Here is a 23,562-nt window from a genome sequence, read left to right as displayed (position 1 = left end):
TCCCCCAATTTCCCCAGTTGGCACCAGTGCTCAGGTCTCTGGTGGGGGCTCTGAAAAGCAGGCTCTGCTAGGCTTGCTCCACCTTACCAGGAAACCAGCCGGAAAGAGCTTGTATAAGTGAGATGAGTGCTGATGGGTGGGTGGGCTCTTGCTATGCTGCCAACTGAAGAGAAATCCCATGGGCGAGACACCTAAGAAATTGGCAACAATGAACAATCACGTGTCGGTAGATGTTGGAAATGTAAAAAACATGAAGGATCTTTTTACCATATGTGGTGGACTTGTGAAAAGGCAAAACAATTTTGGCATATGATTCAGCATGAGATTTCAAAAATTTTGGGTTATGAAATTAAGAAGGCACCAAACATCTTTTTGTTGGGATTACAAATGGAAAGTTTTCCGAAACAAGATAGAACGATAATTTGGTACATGCTTTCAGCTGCTAGGACATTATATGCGCAGATGTGGAAGCAAGACAAAATACCAGAAAAGTGGGACTGGACTCTAAAAGTTATGCATTGGAGTGAAATGGACAAGCTTACAAGAATCTTAAAAGAATATGATTTAGAGAAGTTCAAAACTGAGTGGGGAAAATTCCAAAAGTACGTTGAAAAACAATGGAAGGTAAAAGGACACTTGGTGATTTTTGACCACAGTTGAATTTTTGAGGAATAACAAACGGACTAAAGTCAAAAAATGAGATTACGTGAACATATTTTTTTCAACTTTTGATAAGGACTAAAAGATAAGAATGAAGATGGATTATAACTATATGTTTTTTTCTTTTCTTTTTTTCTTCTTGTTTTAAGATTTTTCTTATGAAGATTCTTTAATTGATAAAATTACCTTTTATTTTTAGTAATCTAATTAAAATACACCGTCGGGGGTCATGAAAAGGGGGGGAAGGAGGAGGAAAATGTAATGTATTTGTACTAACTTTTTAATAATAGATGATGAGTATTATTATAATATATTGCAGAATAATAAAATTGGTTTAAAACAGAAGTTCCATGGGTGAGACCACCACAGGTAAGGTGGGTGCGGGCTGGCAGGCCCTCACCTGCTCGCAAGGAAGAGCTCCCATAGATGAACAAGGAGAGTGGGGAGATAGGAGGCAGACTCTCATGAATGCCATTGGCTGGGAAGAGCAAGGGACTCACTCCGACCTGTGGCCATGCAAGCTCTCCAGCCACACTAATGGAGTGAGCAGGGTTGACAATACCTGTGCTTTGCTTTGTCATTGGGAAAAATATGATAAGGCTTGGATGTGGGCCTCTTGCTTCCAGGCAGCCTAGTTCGGGAACTAGGAGGGGAGTTGACCTATGGTCATGCTCTGTGGACTGTGGGTGTCGGGAGAGGGTTGTTTGTTGTCAATGCCTGCACTTCACATTGGAGGGCCTGGCCGAAGCTGCACTACCATTCTGAGGAGAGGATGCTGGCGTGGGCCTGCCTGCTGCAACTGGCCCATCCACTCATCCAGGAAGCTGTCTATTGCTTGCCTGTGTGGGAGGAGAAGGCAAGAGGAGGCAGCTAGCACTGGTGACTGAGCTATAGCTGGACCAAGTTGCTGGAGAGGGAGCAATGGCAGCTCTAGAGCATGGTCTGGGAGATGGAGGAGGTAGAGTGGGAGGGGAGAAATAGCCCATGGACGGTGGTGCAGCTCTTGTTCCTGTTGCACCAACTTGCCCAGGAAACCAGCAGTTAGGAAAGCCAGGCACCTGGTCTTCCCTGATCCTACACTATCATAGCTTCTTAAATAAAACTTTGTTGGTCTTAAAGGTTCTACTGGACACTTTGTTCTCGTCAGTCTGTTACTTGAGAGTATTTCTCTCTCCTCAAGTGCAAGGCTTGGAGCACAGGAGGGAATGCCTGGGTGTTCCTTTAACAAAATGCAAACACGGATTTTCTTGACTTAGCTAAAAAGAGATGAAAGACTTCTTTAACAGAAATACCCAAACAGAAACTTCAATGAGTTGCTTTGCTATTTTAACTTTCTTAGCCATCTCTTCCATCAACAAAACCTCAAACAACTCCTCACCCACAACAATACAGCATCTCATCTGAGCATGGACACCGGTTCCAGAGCTTGCAATAAATCCAAGTGCCAACTTTGCTGCCACATACACCCAGACAGCACAATCACTGGGCTGGGTTTTTCCGGGTTATGTTGCCTTGAGCTCAGCAGGGGTCTGCGGATCGTCTCTCCAGCGGCCCCTCAGAATCAGGCGGTTGGAGGGATGACACAGACGTGGCACCCCCAAGGAGACCCTGAAGGGGTTTTCTTTCGTCATGGGACTTTTGCAAGAAGCCAGGGGTATAGCGGCGGCTGTTCCTGTCTTTCTTGTATGCCCCGAAGCTCTGCTAACACAGCAGAAAGAGGTGGACACCCGACTGCTTGCTTGCTTTTCTCTCAATAAGCTCCTGATGTATCTCTTTCCTACTTCAAGCATGGCAATTCTATTTGGCAAGTAAGTGAGCTTTCAATACCACTGGCTAATGGGTCGTTTTACATAACAACAAATGGGTCAGTTCAAAGGAAGGGAAAGAAGTGGATTCCACCTCCACTTTCCCTGTGAATGAGGCTTCAAAAAGTTAAAATAATAACTTTGAGCATTGGCAACAATCTGAATTAGACTGAATACAGATATCTAAATCGACCTGGATTATAATTGGATATGTGTTAAAGAGGCTATTATCTGGCTGCAATATGATCTGAACAAAAAGGAGATGTATTCTAGAGAGATCTGTCTTTGTCGTCTGATTGCAACTGAAATGGTAACATCCAAAATCACAGCTGGAGGAGATTTGGAGAGGCAGACTGAGCTACTTTTCAACTTGCACAGCAGCCAAGAAGGTCTGAGCGCCTGCTCCGGCTGCAACGCCACTGAGGATGTTCTCCACAGCTGAGAACGAAACGTCTGGAAGGAAAACTTTCTCCAGTAGAACACAGCACTTGATCCCGAAAGACTCTACAAACCCTAATGATGTTACCAGCCGTGAAAACCTGAAATCTTTGATACTACTGTTTTGTTGCTTTCGCATGCTCATTCTGCTCAGATCAAAGGTTTGCTCAATTTGTTAATTTTACTGCATAATGCTGTTTTGTTGCTTTCACATGCTCATGCTACTCAGATCAAAGGTTTGCTCAATTTGTTAATTTTAGTGTTCTGTCATTGTACCATTTTACATTCTAAACCACTGCCTACCAGATAATTTTAATTCACTGTCATTGGTTCTTAAATCTGTACCATGCTGCATTCTGGGCCACTGTCTACCAGCTATGTATGGCTCTGCTCAGTTATGTATAGCTTTGCTCACTGTGCTGGATTCCTCATCTTATGAAGTGTGCTTAAGAGCACACAAAAGCTTACATTCTAAATAAAAATTGGTTGGTCTTAAAGGTGCACCTTGACTCCTGCTTTGTTCAATGAGAACAATCTGGGATACCAGTAAAGATTTTTTTAGAGGATTAGCCATCAGTTTTACAGCGAACTGAAAAAGGAGAGAAACAAGAAACATCAAGAACTTATTGAGCTGCTTGAAAAGATAGAGAAAAGATCTAAATTATATCCTGCAAGAACGGAGCTGAGGATAAGAATAAAAATATTACAACATCAAATCAATGTTTTGTTGATGGAAGAGATGGCTAAGAAAGTTAAAATTTTTACCACTGTAAAAATACATAATGGACTTATACTGTCTACCTTATACTGGAAAGCTACTGACCGACAAACATACCTGCATGCCTCCAGCTAACATTCCAAACAATCAATTGTATACGGTCAGGCTCTGCGCTACAGCCGCATTTGCTCCAGTCCTATTGACAGAGATTCTCACCTGAGGGATCTACAACAAACCTTTTGGGAACTAAAATACCCACCTGATGAAGTCAGGAAACAAATCAACAAAGCCAGAATGATATCTAGAAAACCTGTTACAATACAGACCCAAAAAAGACAACAACAGAACACCACTAGTGGTCACACACAAGTCTCAACTGAAAGCAGTTCAACATATCATCAATGACTTACAACCTCTATTGGACAGTGACAGCTGGGGGGTAAACCTTGACCGATTTCGCACTACATTTGTTCTGGGTGGAGAGCCCTTTTGTTACCAGGGTTTCTCTCCATTTTCACACAAGTTGCTCCAGAGCTGCAAGCTGGTGCGCCGCTATTCTGCAGCAACTGAGATCTTCTGACAAGTGGTTTCCACTTGCTGCGGAATAGTGGTGCACCAACTTGCAGCTCCAGGGCAACTTGTCCAAAAACAGAGAGAAGCCCCGGTAGCAAAAGGAGTCTCCATCGGAACAAGCATAGTGCGAAATCAGCCCTTTTCTTGCACACAGACAGCCCCCTAATCTCAAACAACTCCTCACATACAACAATACAACATTTCACTTGAGCATGGACACTGATACCAGAGCTTGCAATAAACTCAAGTGTCAGCTTTGCTGCTACATACACCCAGGACGGGAAACAAAGTGGCTACACAGTAAATAGATCAAAGCAAAACCACTGTGCAAACACAAAATGAATCAACAATATTGAAATAAAGTGTCCAAATAATTTATAAAGATACCCCAAATACACAGGAAGTATATTTCATGAGGGGGTGGGTTCCACAATAATTTTCAAGGAGATTCCATGGAGAATGCAAAACGTCCATTCAAAAGCCTTCCCCTGGAAATTCAATCACAATCAATTTCACAAGACGTGGTTGATCCAGTCTCCCAAAATAAAGGCTCCAAAGGTACAAGTTCCTTCCTTTACGTGTTTGTCAACTTGATATTCCACGTTTCGCAAACAAGCTTCATCCAAGAGCCATCCTGTAAACTCAAAACAATGATGTAAAACTAAGATATTCAGTTGTCCCTTTTGAAAATTGAATATGTCTTAGTTTGGCGCCATATGAAATTGATTGTGATTGAATTTCCAGGGGAAGCTTTTTGAATGGACGTTTTGCATTGCCCCCCAAGGACGAAATAACAAGACAGACACCAAGTGTTGGAATAAAATTGGGCCACTTTATTAATTAACTTCATAAACAGCAAGGGTACCCCACCAGAGGCGGCCTGGCCAGGGCTAGGGGTCACCATGACCGCTCCCCTGCCATATCGGGCGAGAGACCCAGCCCCCCAGCCAGAGCTGAGGGCCTCAGCTCCCTCCGGGCAGGCCCAGCAGGGAGGCCCGCACCAGAGGGCTTAAACCCAGACGCACGTCTCGCCAGAAAGCACCCTCTAGCTGAGTCTCCCGGCAGTCTGCATTCTCCACCCGGGCCTTCAAACCCCAGGGTTGATCATGCCAGAAGTTGGAAAGAACCAGGTAGAAGCTGAAAAGTTCTGCAGGGCACAAGGCTCCACTCTGAGAGAAGGGCAGAAACAGCTGACTGAGTGGAGCAGTGGGGGGGCTTGGACTCGCCATAACTGGAAGCCTCTCTGTCGAATCCCCACCTGCAAAACAGAGAAAAAGATCCGGAGCACCTGAGGAGGACTGCCAAGCCACCTGCAGCCAGGGTCGGCAGAGGAGGGGGAGGTTGACAGAACACTCCCCTCAGCACAGGAGGAAACCAGCTGATGCCCACCCTTCTGTCCTGAGTTGCAGTGCTCATGGATTGCTTGCAATTCATCAGCCACGGCAGCACAAGATGGCATGTTAGCCAGGGATGCTTTCAAAGGGACAGTCTCTGACCTGCCTCCCCACAGGCATCACAGCAGCTGCTGTTCCCCCCTCTGCCCATTGCCTTGCCAGGGGTGGGAATGAGGCAATGGACAGACCATCTCATTGGAATGCTGGGGGGGTCTCCAGCAGCATGCAGGGACCATGGGAACGAGCGGCATGGCCCCCCACCCAGCCTCGAGCAAGGGGAGGGGGGAGGCAAGGTTGGGGTATACGCTCACACCTACCTGTCTTTGTGCGGCCAGCCTTGTGCGCTGAGCCTCAGGAGGTCAGGTACCTGTTGGTACTTGGAAATGGGAGAGGTTAGCTGAAGAGCAGAGAATTCACTCTCCTCCTTACATGTCAAAGAGCTTGCCCTGTACTAAGTGCCCTCTTTGTGTAACGCCCACCACCAGTGCCTCACTCTCACCCTAAGTCCACATGGTAGGGAGCTCTAAGACAGAGTCACGCGTGCTACCTAAGGAAGTGTGCAAGGCCGGAGCAGAAGGTTATCTAGTAGGGAAGAGCGGTGACTGGGCATCTGGGAGGGGACTCGCTGAGCCCGTGGTACAATGGGATTGATGATGCTTACACGGCTCCCTAAGGAGTTTGTGGGCTCATGCAACAGTAGGGAGGGAAATGTGTTTTCAGGAACAATGAGTGCCTATGGGATGCGCCAGCATTTCGAAGGCATAACTTTGCACTTCTCGGGGGAGCATGGCAGGGCCCAAAGTTCTTAGGGAACTGACCAAGCTTGGGCATGCCCCTGACTCCACCCCCCCTTTCACCAGCATTGGTGCCATACTTCTGCCATACTTCTGCCCGTGCTTAGGCACAGGGCTGAGTCGGCGCTGCCCTAGGGCAGGGGCCCACGCCTGCTTAAGTCACCTCCACTCCTACATAAGTGGACTTAGAGAGCATAAGTCTGACTTACACGGGCATGGGCCTTAGTTAGTTTCCAAAGGACATTCCCCCCCCCCCTTAGGATTGTGCTGTTAATGGGTTTGGTACATGGACATCAACACTTGTGATTCTTTTAATCTGCTAAAAAACATTTCCATGACTCTGCGTACTAACTCACTGCCCACTTTCTCTATATTCTACTACTCCTTGCTATTCCATACTATTGTCTGATGAAGTATGCTTCTAGCACATGAAAGCTTACATTCTTACATTGTTGGTCTTAAAGGTGCAAATTGACTCTTGCTTTGTTCTGACTGAATTAATGTTTGGGATTTAAAATTGTTGGTACCCTCCCCATCTCCACTCCCCCACACTTTTAAACAAATATTCAGATGGGAGCTTCTGTGAACCAACTCAGAAACTGGTGATCAGTTGTATGCAGCAGATTTCCAACTCAACCATCTGCTTTTTTGTTGTTGTTGTTTTGCATTTATTTTCACTTGGTTTTGTTCATGTTCATTATATTACTGTATATTCATTTTTGTTCTCAATACTTTCAATGAGAAACATTTCTAGATATAATTTCGGAGCTTTCCATCTGATTTGGATGAAATTTTCAGAGATCCTCATTAAATGGATGAATTCTGACAGATATTAATCAGATAGGAGAAAGGAATTCAGTTTTCTGTACAATTTAAGGCAAAACAGAGAAACAAATGAAATAAATGGCATTCATTGTTACTCCTATTTGTTTTCATCAACAAAAATAATGAATGAGGCTTCCCCAGTTCATGTTTAATTACTTTGAAAATGAATGCACATTTCTACAATTCATCATTTAAATTTTCAAAAGTAACAGGGTCTTACTCCTCAATCTGTGACTCTTGGACAAGGATCAATCTTATATAGTTTCTAAATTCTCATATGCACACCCATAAAACCTCATCTCAAATGAGTTATTTCATCATAGATGTGATTGACATGGGATTCAATAATTTTCCCCATACAGGAGGTCCATATGAAGTGAGGTCATCTGAAGGATTCCAGTGGGCATGGATTTCAGCACCACCATGCATAGTATGTAAGGTTTTTGTAGTCCATAAAGAAAAAGCATATAATGCCTTCAAGAGGGGATTGGATAAACATATGGAGCAGAGATTCATCAGTGGCTATTAGCCACAAGGTATGGATGGAAAACTATGCCTGGGACAGTGATGCTCTGTATTCTTGGTGTTTGGTGGGGGGGTCAACAGTGGTAAGGCTTCTGGAGTTCTGGCCCAACTGGTGGACCTCTTGATGGTACCTGGGTTTTGGCCACTGTGTTCGACTGGATGAGCCACTGGTCTGATCCAACATGGTTTCTCTTATGTTCTTATATCCTTATCAGCGCATTACATTAATTCCCATGTACTCTTGATGTTGGGCTGATAAATATAAAACCTGTAAATCTCTAGAGAAACTTCCTTTCCAATATCTTCTAGTGCAATATTTATGGTGGCCAAAGAATATACCCTTTATATTGTATGTTTGCTGAAGAAACACTAATAATTCCTCAGTTTTGGATCTCTTCTCCTACAAAAGCTATATCACCCTGACTCTGAGTTCTGGTTCTCCCATGGCCACTATATATATATATATATCCTAAACAGTTCACCACTTCTGCTTGGTTTGCTATCCTAACACTACTGTTACACTTTTCTCAGTCCCTCCCCCCTTTTTGCATTGGTCAGATTCTTGTTCTTTTGTAAGTCCATGGTGTCAGTTTCTAGATTTAAAAAATTCAAACTATTATATATCACCACCACTACCACAACACAAATCCCTCCCAATCATCTTTGGTTACAGGATCAGATTGTTCACTTCTGAATTATAACCAGCAGATGCTGATAGGGCATTCTGTCCTCACTGTTTTTCCCAACTATTCTGCTTCCCATATTATTGTACAGTCCAGTTAATTCTAAGGGTTCTTCCTGTGATCTCATACCCCATATTATGTCTAAATATTTAATTTGTTTATGGTATATAATAATGCTTTAAAGCACTGTCATCACAAATTGTGCCTTCAGAGGTATGGTGAATTAAAATCAAAACAAGTGGATTCATAAATAAAAGAAATTCACCTGAGTCCACTGTGAATCTGTTGTAATTTTTGAACAGAATTTTTTTTCTTAGCCAAAATTTTACCTACCTTATACTACAACGCACAGCCAAGAACAGCTGATGATAGTGAATACATTGACATTCTGGGCCAAAATGATGTACCTTATTACAGAGGCGGACGGTGGTTTCAGTGCCTGCCATGTCACATTCACATGGTTTGCAAACATACACAGATGAAAGATCTGCATCCATATGCCGATAAAAAAAATCCTTACACAGCTCACAGTTTCTTCCTGCATGAAGGAAAGGTTATGCATTATAGCTTCCAATTCATTAAAATTAGCTGTATAATTCAAAATTAAAGACTATTCCTTTGAGAGAATTCGATAATTTTCAGGACGTCCATTTTAATGCACCTTTCATCTCTACCTGCCAATTTAGTGATCCAGAGCATATGAAACAATGAACCTGTTACAAACTGTGTTTTACTCCATTAAACTTCCATCTGTTACATAACACAACACTCCTATAAAGCGATTCTGCATGGATATCTGTTCTATACTTAAAAAAAGAAATTATTGGTGAACTCCAAACTTCCTCTACTCTTCCTAAGACCCTTGGAACACCAAAGGTACTAAAAATAGTGTACAGAATCACCATAGTTAGGGCGTTCAAGATTAGAAATGTTCTTCAGGAAGATTTTTAAAAATAAATGTAAGTATTTTTGCCTAAAACAAATAATCATTTGAAAACATTTCTGCCCCACCTCTACAATAGCTCAAGGCACTCCAAAATCTTTGGTCAACCAACCATGTCTAACAGAAAATTGTTAGGTTAGACTGGAGAGTCTGTTGGTGCACAAGGTACTTGTACAGATGATTCTACATGTGTAATAGCAGTATTAGAAACAATTGATAGGTGTTACAGACAGGGCTTTTTCTCCAAAAAGCTCATTTGCATATTAGGCCACACCCCCGATGCTAAGCCAGCTGGAATTGAATTCCTGCTTTAAAAAAAACAAACAAACCCTGGTTACAGATCCTGAGACATTCATACTCTCTTATTCACAAGGATGAAATGTTATAGAGAAAAAGTACAAAAATGTTTTTTGTTCATTTACAAGCTTCCATTGCAGCCTCTTGCCAGTGCACTGTGATTCAAGTCATGGGAAGAGCTTACCTTTTTCTTTAGGTAGCCAGTGCCTGCTTCAGTTTACTAAAGTGGTCTTGGGACATTATGTGTTAAAACTGGGTGCTTTCACATGGCGACTGTTTGCAAGTGGGCTTTGTCATTCTTGCACAGTAAAAATCCAGTTGCAAAACATATTATTTAGTGTTTGTGAATGTGCCCATGGTCTCTTCATGGCTAATCTGGATTTCTTGCCCTGCCTAACAAATATTGTTCTTTCTACTTTGAGTAAGAACTGACCCAACACATGAAAAGCAGGTGTCTGGATAATGGAGATATTGGGTTGAGTTCTAACAGATTTTCTACTAGTGGAAGCAGGAGAACATATTGTTCTAAGTGTATGAGTACAAATCATATAAGTAGAACAGTATCTTAGAACAGTGTATCATCAGAAACTCAAGAAGCCAAATGACATCTCAGTTATCTGAAGAACCCACCTTGATGGTAGATTTGACTAACTCAATTGTGAAACTATGTAAAGGCTTTGGCCATCAATATCAATATTCGTGTGTGCACACACACTCCTACACTATTTTGCTGATTCATCTGCATAAACCCATCTAGTTTAAATAGGACCTGAGGCTGATGAAGCAGTCTAGTAAACTACTACAATGCAGAGGGTAGTTCAAAGTTGACTGTATAATAGATATATATTGTCTATTTATGTTATTATTGGAATTCCTACATGCTCATTCCACCAAGGCAGGCTCAGAGTGGGTTACATTATAAAAATACATACACTAATTAATTAAAATCCTAAAAATTAATCAGAATAACAAATTACAAATATATTTTAAATGTGCTGAGTACTGGATAGAATAGTTATTATTAGGTAGTCTGGTCAGTCTGAGATGCCTCAACATCTCAGGTCGACAAATTTTCAACTTGAGTGGTAAGCTGCAGTACTGTAATCCAAGCTCTGCTCACGACCTGAGTTTGATCCTGGCAGAAGCTGGGTTCAGGTAGCCGGCTCATGGTTGACTCAGCCTTCCATCCTTCTATGATCAGTAAAATGAGTACCCAGCTTGCTGGGGGTAGTGTAAATGACTGGAAAGGCAATGGCAAACCACCCAATTTTTTTTTTTTAAGTCTGGCATGAAAACATTGTGAAAGCAACATCACCCCAGAGTCGGAAACGACTGGTGCTTGCACAAGGGATTACCTTTACCTTTATTAAAGTCCAGTGCTCAAACATGATAGGCTATAATTTTTAATAATGGGCCTGTTCACATGGTAAGAAATAAAGAAACAATGCAGATGTGGACCATCATGTACATCCACCACTGTGCATATTAATATATAACATATATAAAGTAAAAAGAAGGATCACTAGAATCAAGAGCATTATGCACACATGCACACAAGTCTTATGCACATCTGTGGCTGAGGGTGTGGATCCACACTTCACAATGAATACAGTAGATCTACATTTTCAAAAAATACAAAATATGCAGTTTGTTACAGAGTAGGAATCAATTCCATTCTCTAGATTTCTATATACAATGAAAATACAGTTTTTCTTACATTTCAGCCTAAAATATAACAGTTCTTCAGAATGGTTTCAACAGCCACAGTGGCCCTGCACTCTGTTCTGTTGTGTTAATTACCTGTGGTATTATGTTGACAGTTATCACAGACTCCACCACCACCTCTATAGTGTTCATTAGGAAAAGGATCCATTGTCCTATTGTAGTTACAGCTCACTGCATGGCCATAACACTGACAAGGCTTGCAATTATAAGCATGAACTTGATCTCCTGGATGAAAAGGTTTGTCATTGTATAGTGGCCAACAATATTCACACTGAAATAAAAAACATATATATATTTAAAAGGTTTTATATCTACATATGCACAACTATTTGCCACATTGATGTTCAATGTAGTATAGTGCTGCATTTTTAAATACATACATGTGTGTGTGTGTGTGTGTGTGTATACACTTGTGCACATACTCATACATATGCAAAAATGTGCAGGATATTTTCCAGTAAACATTGTTTTCATAAGACTTCATGCTCATGTTATTTTTTATATATTCAAAGTCTTTCTTTGAAAATGGAGGCAGAATACCAAATGGAAGAACAATGCAATCAAACAGCATAAAATCCAATAAACCAAGAGTGGCCACCGGTAGTTCTCCAGATGTTTTTTGCCTACAACTCCCATCAGCCCCAGCCATTGGCCATGCTGGCTGAGGCTGATGGGAGTTGTAGGCAAAAAACATTTGGAGAGCTACCGTTGGCCACTTCTGCAATAAACAATGCAATGGGACTAGGAATACAAATGCAAACAAAAACAGTATAAGGTATGACATAGCATAAAAAATGCAGAGAAAGTATTAGTGAAAGACAGTGTCATAAGAGCAAGATAATACATTCAATAAACAATGCGATATGCTACAGGCATATTGCCTTTATAAAAGCAAGCTCCCTACTAAACCATTTGGTTATATTGCAACCCTGAATGAATGAAACTATGAATGAATGAACCCGAACAAACAAACAAATGAACGAACAAACGGACAATGGTGCAACAAAATTCTATGAAACAACAACAAAAAGAATTCTAAGGAACAACCCAAAGTTAAGCCCTTATAGATTGAACTCTCCCTAAAAGCTAAAATGACTAAACAGAGGGTATCATATCACAAGGAGGCAATGAAAAAGACAATAATGCTAGGAAAAGCTGAAGGTAGCAGGAAATTAAGAAGATCCAACAGGAAATGGATTGACGAAAAAAAGGAAGACACACCCCTCACTTTGCAAGACCTGAGCAAGGCTGTTTATGATAGTATGTTTTGGCAGTCATTAATTCATACAGTTGTCATAATTTAGAAACAACTTTACAGCACTTAACACACAGATAGATGCTCTTGGTTTCAACAGAATAGTTATGCATGTGTTTAGATCTCCTGCACTGAAATAAGTGGGGTTTACAAACACTTAACCATAGTGGTTTTTCATAGCTTTTGTTTATTTTAAAAGCCCCACTTCATTATATAAGAACATGAGAAGCCATGTTAGATCAGGCCAATGGCCCATCCAGTCCAACACTCTGTGTCACACAGTGGCAAAAAAAAAAAAATTATATATATATAAAATTATATAATATATACACACACACATATACACACTGTGGCTAATAGCCACTGATGGACCTCTGCTCCATATTTTTATCTAACCCCCTCTTGAAGGTGGCTATGCTTGTGGCCGCCACCACCTCCTGTTTGGTGTAGTGGTTAAGTGTGCGGACTCTTATCTGGGAGAACCGGGTTTGATTCCCCCCTCCTCCACTTGCAGCTGCTGGAATGGCCTTGGGTCAGCCATAGCTCTGGCAGAGGTTGGCCTTGAAAGGTCAGCTGCTGTGAGAGCCCTCTCCAGCCCCACCCACCTCACAGGGTGTTTGTTGTGGGGGAGGAAGGTAAAGGAGATTGTGAGCCGCTCTGAGACTCTTCAGAGTGGAGGGCGGGATATAAATCCAATATCTTCTTCTTCTTCTCCTGTGGCAGTGAATTCCACATGTTAATCACCCTTTGGGTGAAGAAGTACTTCCTTTTTATCCATTTTAACCTGTCTGCTCAGCAATTTCATCGAATGCCCACGAGTTCTTGTATTATGAGAAAGGGAGAAAAGTACTTCTTTCTCTACTTTCTCCATCCAATGCATTATCTTGTAAACCTCTATCACGTCACCCCGCAGTCGACGTTTCTCCAAGCTAAAGAGCCCCAAGCGTTTCAACCTTTCTTCATAGGGAAAGTGTTCCAGCCCTTTAATCATTCCAGTTGCCCTTTTCTGGACTTTCTCCAATGCTATAATATCCTTTTTGAGGTGCGGCGACCAGAACTGCACAGTATATATATTTATAAGAATTTTTCAAACTAGTACAATGCTGTTATGTGGATCTGGGAAAAGAGAGAATCTCTCTCACACAGATAGTTCCAAGCGGGCAGCCGTGTTGGACTGAAGCAATAGAACAAAGTAGGAGTCAAGTTGCAGCTTTAAGACCAACAAAGTTTTATTCAGAATGTAAGCTTTCGTGTGCTTGAAGAACACATCATCAGGCAACAGGATGGAATGGCAAATAGTCCTAAATATAGAGAAAGTGGGCAGTGAATTAGTATACAAAATCATGGAAATGTTTGTTAGCAGATTAAAAGAATCACAATTTTGGATCTGGTGATTGTTAGTTCATGTTAACTGGGCTGCATCAACGAGGGGGCAATATAAGTCAGGATAGCAAATTGATGTAATTAGGTGTGAAGTGCCATAAATAAGACTCTTATTAATAAATATATAAATATACATGTTGTGTCCTAGGTTCAAATGGAGAACTGTTACTTTTGGAGGGAACTGTTACTTTTGGAGGGAAGCTGAACAAGCCAAGCTTGTACTCCACACCAGGGTTCCAGAGAAGGCCTAAGCGTGCCCAATCAGGGGAAGGATTGAAACATAAGTAGCCAATCAACATCTAGGCTCATACTGTACCCTGATAGGCTCTTAGGCCTCTGTAAATAGCCAATCCATGTACATAGTTAAGGTCCAATCAGAAGGGGGCAAGAATTGTATAAAGGAGTGGGAGGTTTGAATAGAGCTCAGTCTGTGTTGTGTTCCTGAAGTAAAGCTTGCTGAAATCACTCTCCGACTCTGGTCTCTTACTGCGTCGACCCCAGTACTTTACAATACATATCTTACAGGTTTAATTCTTTTTCACATAGAGTTGGAGCCATATGTATGTATGTGTATATGTGTATATATACATACATATAGAATTAAATGTGTATTACAAACACATAGCAATTGTGTACAGTGAAATTTTTTTGCAGAAACCTAAAGCTCAGCAATGATGTGGCTTGCCAGTCTATTACGCCACACTATTAAAAAGGAACTGCTCCACATTCACAATATAATCTAATTTTCTGAAAAGACAGGCCATTCTGTGAGAGGCGATTTCCACAGAAATATGTCCATAATGGAAGAACATTGATAATAGGAACTAATTAAAACCTAAAACCCAAATGCTAGTTGTTTACAGACTACATAAAGACTTCTGGTTGATCAGTTTGGTGATACTATCGTTACTTTACAAAGCCTACTTAAAAGTCTTTTTGGGTGAGGCAAAAAAGTGGACCTTAATTAATTTCCCCTATCATTTAAAATGCAGGGATCCTATCAGATGCAGAGAGACAGACAAATGGACACAATAATACAAACCCTGTGAGTTTATCCAGTTTCTAGGATTTGTCTACACAAACATCTTCTTGAAGATGTACCTAGAAAGGGCAGGCAAGGAGTGGTTTAATAATAGCAAAGCTAAATGAATAATTTGGGGGGGGGGGGTGCAGGGGTCATTTCATAGAAGAAGAGGTTCTGGAGCTCATTAGCACAACTCATTTGCATAACTCTTTTTCATATGCCACACACCCCTAACATCACCGGAAGGTGTACTAAATTATATCAGCTCAACATCTACCTTAAAATGCTTCTTGAATTATAATTGTATAATAAAACCTTACTCCCATCATACTTTTAAAATTACTTTTTCCTTTGTGGCCACAGGAGCATGATGAAGATTTCCATCTGCCTGCTTGATATGTTTTTGTTATATTTATTTATTTATATTTATATTAGGATTTATACCCCGCCCTTCTCACCTAAGTGTCTCAGGGCGGCTTACAACATAATAATTCAAACACTTCAGTTTAAAACATTTAAAAATACAATTAAAATACAATTAAACCATAAATTAATAAAAACAAGATAGAATAAAACCGGCGGTCTATGGATGCATTTTGTTCCATCCAAGGTATTTTCATTGTCAGTTAATGTTATAGGCCTGCCGGAAGAGGACTGTCTTACAGGCCCTGCGGAATTGCCCTAGATCCCGCAGGGCCCGCACCTCTTCCGGCAGCTGGTTCCACAAATAAGGTGCCGTTATTGAGAAGGCCCGATCCCTGGTGGATTTTAGACGGGCCTCCTTTGGCCCAGGGACTACCAACAGGTTTTGTGAACCTGAGCGTAGTACTCTCTGGGGAACGTGTGGGGAGAGACGGTCCCTAAGGTAGGCAGGTCCTAGGCCATATAGGGCTTTAAAGGTAATGACCAACACCTTGTACCGGACTCGGAATATTACTGGCAGCCAGTGCAGACCCTGGAGCCCCGGCCGAATGTGCTCCCGTCTTGGGAGCCCTAATAGCAGACGGGCAGCAGCGTTCTGCACTAACTGCAGTTTCCGGGTCCGGCACAAGGGTAGCCCCATGTAGAGGGCATTACAGTAGTCCAACCTCGAGGTGACCGTAGCATGAATCACTGTTGCCAGGTCGTCACGTTCCAGGAAGGGGGCCAACTGCCTCGCCCGCCTAAGATGAAAAAAAGCGGACTTGGCAGTGGCTGCTATCTGAGCCTCCATCGTCAGTGAAGGCTCCAACAGCACCCCCAGGCTCTTAACCCTGCCCGACGCTGTTAGCGGAGCGCCGTCAAAAACTGGCAGGGGGATTTCCCTTCCCGGGCCGCAGCGACCCAAGCAAAGGACCTCTGTCTTCGCCGGGTTCAGCTTCAGCCCGCTCAGCCTAAGCCACCTAGCCACTGCCTGTAACGCCCGGTCCAGATTTTCTGGGGCGCAGGCGGACCGGCCGTCCATAAGCAGATAGAGCTGGGTGTCATCAGCATATTGATGGCAACCCAGCCCATACCTTCGGGCCATCTGGGCAAGGGGGCGCATATAGATGTTAAATAACATCGGGGAAAGCACCGCCCCTTGAGGCACCCCACAATCAAGCGTGTGTCTCCGGGACAGTTCCTCCCCAATCGCCACCCTTTGTCCCCGACCGTCAAGGAAAGAGGAAAGCCATTGCAAGGCCAACCCCTGAATCCCTGCGTCGGCAAGGCGGCATGCCAGAAGCCAATGGTCGACCATATCGAACGCTGCCGATAGGTCCAACAACATCAGCACCGCCGAGCCGCCTTGATCCAGATGTCGCCGAAGGTCATCCACCAGGGCGACCAGCACCGTCTCCGTCCCGTGGCCCGGGCGGAAACCAGACTAGTAGGGGTCAAGTTATTTTCCCATTTTTTTTGTGAGGGAAAATATTAGAAAGTTTGTCAAATCTTAGAGGTCAGCAAAACTATCGGGGGGGGGGGTAGAACAATGAAGCCTAGAAGCAAGTTTTTTCGGGGGGAAAGGTGTAAGAAAGCACAATAAAAGTTTAGATGTTCTGGAGCTTGCTCCTGTGAGCTCCTGCCCAAAATGAGGCCGGGGGGGGGGCACAATTTATTTGAATAATTAACCTCCCCTTCTGAATGCTGGACATGATCATTACAAGGCATTTAATTATATCTTCTTTCCTAGTTCTAGCTAAGCATCAGAAGTTGTTGAATGTGACTTTAGCCTTTTCCTAGTCTTAACATTATTTGGGGACCAGAATGTAGACAGGAAATGACAAAATTTCACAATTAAACTAGTTATTTATATTATTTGTAAAAGTGTTGTTTTCCTTTAATACGTACAAATCTCCAAATCTTGCATTATATTTAGACAAACAATTGGGTCCTGGTCAAGCTAAAGTTTAAGAGTCCCGTGGTGCAGAGTGTTAAACTGCAGTACTGCAGTCCTAAACTCTGCTCATGACCTGAGTTCAATTCCCGGTGGAAGCTGGGTTTTCAGGCAACCGGCTCAAGGTTGACTCAGCCTTCCATCCTTCTGAGGTCGGTAAAATGAGTACCCAGCTTGCTGGGGGGGAAGCATAGATGACTGGGGAAGGCAATGGCAAACCACCCCATGAAAAGTCTGCAGTGAAAACGTAAAAGCAACGTCACCCCAGAGTTAGAAAAGACTGGTGCTTGCACAGGGGACCTTTCCTTTTTTCCAAGCTAAAGTTATTTAAATCCTATTAATTTCACTGGCATACTTGTGACTAGTTTCTTCAATTCGTCTTGAACTTCTGCTGTATAACTCCCATATAGTCTTTTATGGAGTTGCTGTCTGGAGAAGTTATCTGTGAATTATGTTCAGTAGGTATTGTTGCATTGAGTTTTAAAACCTCACAGAACTTTTCCAAAGATAATTTGACATAATATATCATAGGCTTGGTTAAGACAGCTGGCAACTCCCATACAACAGCAGCATAGTAACTATTTTTTCAGGCTAGCACAATTGCATAAATTGTGACAGGTGCATACATATATGGAGGGGTTTTTTATACAACTGGTGTTTCAGCAAGGTTCCCACTGTAAGCAATTGATAGAATTTTATGCATTTGCCCTAGTTTGAACTTGACATTGCAAGTTTTATGCAATGTCTCAATCTAGAAAGGGTGGTCTGCCTTTGGAAATAAGCCTCTGTGTGTAGCACACAGCTATATTTATTTATTTCATTTATTTACATTACCATCACTATGGTAGCTAACAGATTAAAATAGAAATATTAAAATATAAATAAAATTAAAACTAAACAATCACATTAAAACAAGCAAAAATGCACATTTTAATATATTTTATAATTAAAACATATAGCAGGAATATAATCTGAATGTCCAAAATGTGCATAATAAATAAGAAGACCTGAGGTCAGGGGGATACAGGGTTTGCCATCAGTGCAATGGTGTTCTCACTTCTTGAGAAAATCTTGAAATGATGTCCTACCCCTCTGGAAAATGCAAGTTACTCTATGGGGAAAACATAGGAGTTTGTGATGATTGATAGAGAGGCATGTTGTCAATTCTGGATTTTTTTTCCAGATGTGAAGTAACACCACCATGCCCATGGCAAGTTTTTAGCTGATTTTTCTGATTTTTAGCTGATTTTTGGCCCAGAGCAACAGAAAGGGAGGGGTGCCAGTGGGAGGTTTCCTGCTTTAATAATGGCAAGCCTGACAACCCTAACTGTAGATGTTATCTGAATGCAGAAAAACTTACACACAGAAAGATTATGCATCTAATTTCTGCAACTGTGCATACAGTGCTCTTCTATTCCAAATACCTCACAGTTTCCATCTTTGATAATGTTAATTATTTGTTTAGGTGGGAAAGGGGATTGATTCCAGGAATTCATTTCTTCCTAAGAGGTGATCAGAACTGTTAACACTATCCATCTGTTAGGATAAACTTATGACTGGCAATATGCATGAGACTTGCTGCTGTATGCAAAGATTTCTGGATCTTTTAGCTGCCAAGAATGCAGATGGTACTTAGGTGCTGTTAACAAATTTACATAAATTTACGCAAACCATTCAAGTTCCCAAATGACCTAATTTAAATATTAGTGCCTGGACACAACAGGGAGATTGTAACCATGGGTGCTTGCTCAGCTTAAGTCCATTTCATTGCCGAGTTATGTACTATACCAAAATTTATAATTTTTCTATTTGTAAACAGCTGTGAAGCCATTCATTGGCTTTAAAGCAATCTACCATCCATGTGTGAAAGAGAACTAAGTAGGAATCAAATTGCACCTTTAAGACCAACAAAGTTTTATTCAGAATGTAAGCTTCTGTGTGCTAGAAGCATACTTCATCAGACAATAGGATGGAATGGCAAATAGTCCTAAATATAGAGAGAGTGGGCAGTGAATTAGTATGCAAAATCATAGAAATGTTTTTTAGCAGATTAAAAGAATCAGAAGTTGGGGTCTGGTGATTGTTAGTTTATGTTAACTGGGCTGCATTAACAATTATATTTTACAGGTTTAATTCTTTTTCACGTAGAATTGGAGCCACTGTGTGTGTGTGTGTATGAATGAACAACTCTGAAAACTGTGTATTTACTCCAGTCTGAACCCACTAACTTCTGTGGACTTTTTCTGCACAGGATAGCATTGCAAGTCATGTTGAAGCTTTGTTGTCAAATTATATTCAACCTTGTATGATATATCAAGAGTTTAATACAATCTCTAATTCCCTGAGGCTCATCATCAATATATCCATTTTAACACTGAAGCTACTGGAGGCATCCATTCAGTAAGGCACCATGCCAGACTCAGTTTCAAGAATGCAGTAAACTACCCTTTCTACTTGGTCACCATGCTTCTTACTAACCTAAATAGGAGCCTGTTTAATTTGCTGTCACTATTCTAGCTTGCTCTTTTTGAGATAACTCTGACAACTTCAATTTTAATTGGCTATTTGAAACTAAAATCTCATATAGATTTTCATCAGCTCAGCAAAGTAAATTGTATTCTTGTGGGATAACAACCAAGGGTTTTTTAAAATAACACAATGGCCCCTTCACAATTCTTCATATTACCCAGCTGTCTGGGCAGCCAGTCTTTAGATATTCGAGACAGCACCTTGCTATTTCAATAAATACTTTACACAAATTATTTTAGAAATCTAAGATCTATGGCCTGTGAAATTAAATCTGTTTTCCAAAACTGAGTTCATGGACAAACCCTTCACTACTATAAACTTCTTGAAAAAGTTATTCAGAATTTTCCAGCTTGTAAAATTTCCAGTTTGATCCAGGTAGCTTCTGTCCCCCTCCATTGCTATTGTCAAAACTTGCCTAAGCAATCAATTTGGAGATATCTGATTTTCACTCATCTGAATTATTGTGCTTCTTCTGATGCTCTTGTTACGGTTTTTGGAAACAAAGGTAGCATTTTAAGAGGTTTGTGTGTATGTATAAATTTGTTACATATCCAAGCCTGCAGGATTAGACAGCCTATAATGTTTAAAGAAAAAAATACATCTCAAATTATTTGAATATTTGTCCCTCAAGAATGAGACGTGCTGGCTGGATCACAACTAAGTCATCAGATTTTCTTTCAGTAGCCCCCTCCCCCCAGTCTAATGATAGCAGTACTGTTTTGTTGGCTTGTAATGAAAGTGAGTAGTAACAGCCACACTGCATGAACATGAAACAAAAATAAAATGTAAATACCAATTTAAGTGCAACAACCTGGACTGCTATACTCTTATTCAAAACTATATTTAAACACAATTAGAAGTCTTTTGGTGTTTTTGTTAAAAAGAAGAAATAATGATAGAACATGTAAATATGATTCCAAATGAAAGTAAGATATTATATGGGACATGAAACCCATAGTTATGTGATAGGCATAAAAGAAGGCTGAAACATCAGAATATAATACAAACATGCCCATTTATTCTATGCTAAACAAACTTGTAATACAAGCTGTCTTCCCTTATTTTTGGTTTATTAAAATACACCAAAGCATGGGCTGTTTCTGTGATATTATTACTGTAATACCATAATCACTAAGTTTTCCATAATGAATTGCAGGAACACATACAGTCGCTTGCTGAAGCAGAGACAATATATTCTATAAGTATAATCTTACTACATTTTATACAAAGTCAATAAAAATGAATGCCCTAAGAAAGAAAGAGAAATGTCTTCTGAGAAAAATCTTACATTTTCATCTAGTAAAGCAGCCAGTAACACAATTTTATAATCTTACTCATGTTGTACAAGAGAATACAAAGGTAACTGAAGCAAGAAAGTAGCATAAAAGGATTAAAAAACAACAATTCACAAGAATGTAGTAGGTCCTATTTGGGGTAATTTCTCAAGGGTGGTTCTCCAAATGGCTGCCACATTAGGAGACCTTTCTATGCCCATATGGATTTCTACTGGGGTTGCTAGCCTCCAAGTAGGACTTGGAGATCTTATAAGTGATCTCCAGAGTACAGCAATCAGTTCCCAAACAAAAAAAAAGGCTGCATCAAAGGGTGGATTGTATAGCATTCTGTCCCACATAAGGCCCCTCCTCTCTGCAAAACCCACCCTTTCCAAGCTCCATGTCCAAGTCTCCAGGAATTTCCCAGCTCAGAAATGATTGGGGGGGGGGGGTAGAACTTTATTTGACAAGTACAAAAGCTTATGCTGAGAAAAAAAATCTTTGTTAGTCTAAAAGGGACCACTGAACTCAAACTTTGTTCTCCAATTCAGAATTGACAGTTTCTCTATGTGCACAAAATATACTTTGTGTATAAATCTGCAAAACACTGAGGTTTGTGGAGGAATGTTTTTTGACCCTCACCATGAGGAAGAAGGTTAATAAAATAAAAGCTGGGGAGAAACAAACAACAAGGAAAGCAATTTAAAAGGATTTGCAAAACTGGGTTAATAGGGCTGAGAGATTTTCCATAGCTGTTCCCTACCACCCAAAGCTCCAGATGTTTCCTCAGTTTGCCCACAGTTATCGGGAACCTTTAAAATTGTCCTAGCATAGTACTTACCTCTGTCAAAAAGCTGTGTGCCTATGACTTGGTAAAAAACAAACTCAAATCGAAAGTACATTTGTGCACATGTGCAGAATCTCATTTTGCAGTAAAATTGAGTCTTGAAGATTTTTTAAATATTATCTAATGACGAATCAATTCTGAATCATAGAGGAGTTTACCTAACACTTAATTCCTGTGACAGCTGACTTCCAATTCTGCCTTGCAGGTGTTATAGCGCAATTCTGAGCATTGGGAGTGCAACAGCAACAGCAAGCCTTTATTGACATAAAACAGATTTAGCAGTAAAATAGCAATATAAATAATATAAAATCCTAGATTATAGAGTACATAGGGAGCTAATATACATAAAATAAGTAAAATATATATGAGTCGAGTTTAGCCAAATTAAATAATTAAAACAAATAAAATGTGGTCATTCCAGAACCATTCTCTGTCGTATTTCCATGGCCTGTTGAAGAAATCTAGCCACCATTAAAGTTACCTCAGAGCAAGTGTCATTTAAAAGTTTGTGGACTTTGCCTGAATCAGCACAGCCCAACATATCTGCTAAGATATCTTTCAGGTATATACAATATCATCATAAAGAGGACAGTTCAATAATACATGGGGAATAGTTTCAATACACTTGGGATTACAAAGACAGTGTCTATTAGAGTACTCAATCCTGTTAAATCTACCAAATAGGATAGCAGATGGTAATGCATTACATCTCGTTAACGAGAATGCACGCCGTTGCTGTGGAGCTTGTAGAGAGGAGAAATATGACGCTAATTTCCCTACTGAGAGAGGAAGTTCGAAATTCAGCGGGGAGCAAGACTTGTTGGCCAGGCTATAGAACGTTTGCATTTCAATATCTAGAATTCTGAGCTTAAGTTTAAAAAATACCGTATTTTTTGCACCATAAGACTCACTTTTTCCCCCCAAAAAAGTGGAGGGAAAAGTGTGTGCGTCTTAAGGAGCGAATACTGCAAAAATTCACACAAATGCCTCTAAATTCACACAAACAGCTCTAAAAACTAGGTGCGTCTTATGGAGCGAAAAATACATCTTTTAAGGATAGCATAAAAAGTGAATCTAAATCAATGCCCATAGATTTAATTTTCCTCTCAATAAATACTAGCCAATTTGACAAATTAGATTCTGAGAGCAGTTGATATAAAATGCTCTCTGAGTCAGAGTGGAAATGTAGCTGTAGCCAGTATTTAAGTGACATTAGCCGTGCTTGTGTTTCCACAGGATTCGTCCCTGTTTCTAAACACAAAACTGCATATGGTACGCACTTTGGGAATCCCAGAATTTTCCGTAGGAATTTTGATTGGACACCTTCAATGTTATTATCCAAGGCTGTGATCCACACTGGGACCCCATATAAAAGCTGCGGTATCACTTTAGCCTTAAAGATTTTTAGCGCGGCTGGGATAAACTGATTGCCTCTACTGTAAAAGAAGTCCTGGATAGCTGCAACGCTAACATTGACTGACTTAATTATACATTTATGATGATTAGTCCAAAGT

The 23,562-nt window shown here is 40.9% G+C and overlaps 1 protein-coding gene across 1 annotated transcript in view; it reads right to left on the bottom strand.

Annotated features, from left to right (window-relative positions):
• Positions 1–23,562, bottom strand: part of USH2A (usherin) — a 1,244,521-nt gene that overhangs the window by 1,026,236 nt on the left and 194,723 nt on the right. Inside the window, exons 10-11 of the mRNA XM_060246775.1 lie at positions 11,456–11,651; positions 8,823–8,953 (exon numbers count right to left, since the gene is read on the bottom strand). Of these exons, the coding sequence (XP_060102758.1) occupies positions 8,823–8,953; positions 11,456–11,651 (327 nt within the window). The remainder of the gene's footprint in view (positions 1–8,822; positions 8,954–11,455; positions 11,652–23,562) is intronic.

Source organism: Heteronotia binoei, chromosome 1 (assembly GCF_032191835.1).
Source record: "Heteronotia binoei isolate CCM8104 ecotype False Entrance Well chromosome 1, APGP_CSIRO_Hbin_v1, whole genome shotgun sequence".
Lineage (NCBI taxonomy): Eukaryota > Metazoa > Chordata > Lepidosauria > Squamata > Gekkonidae > Heteronotia > Heteronotia binoei.
Note: the sequence above shows the minus strand (reverse complement) of the source record. Positions and strands in the feature narration are given on the sequence as shown.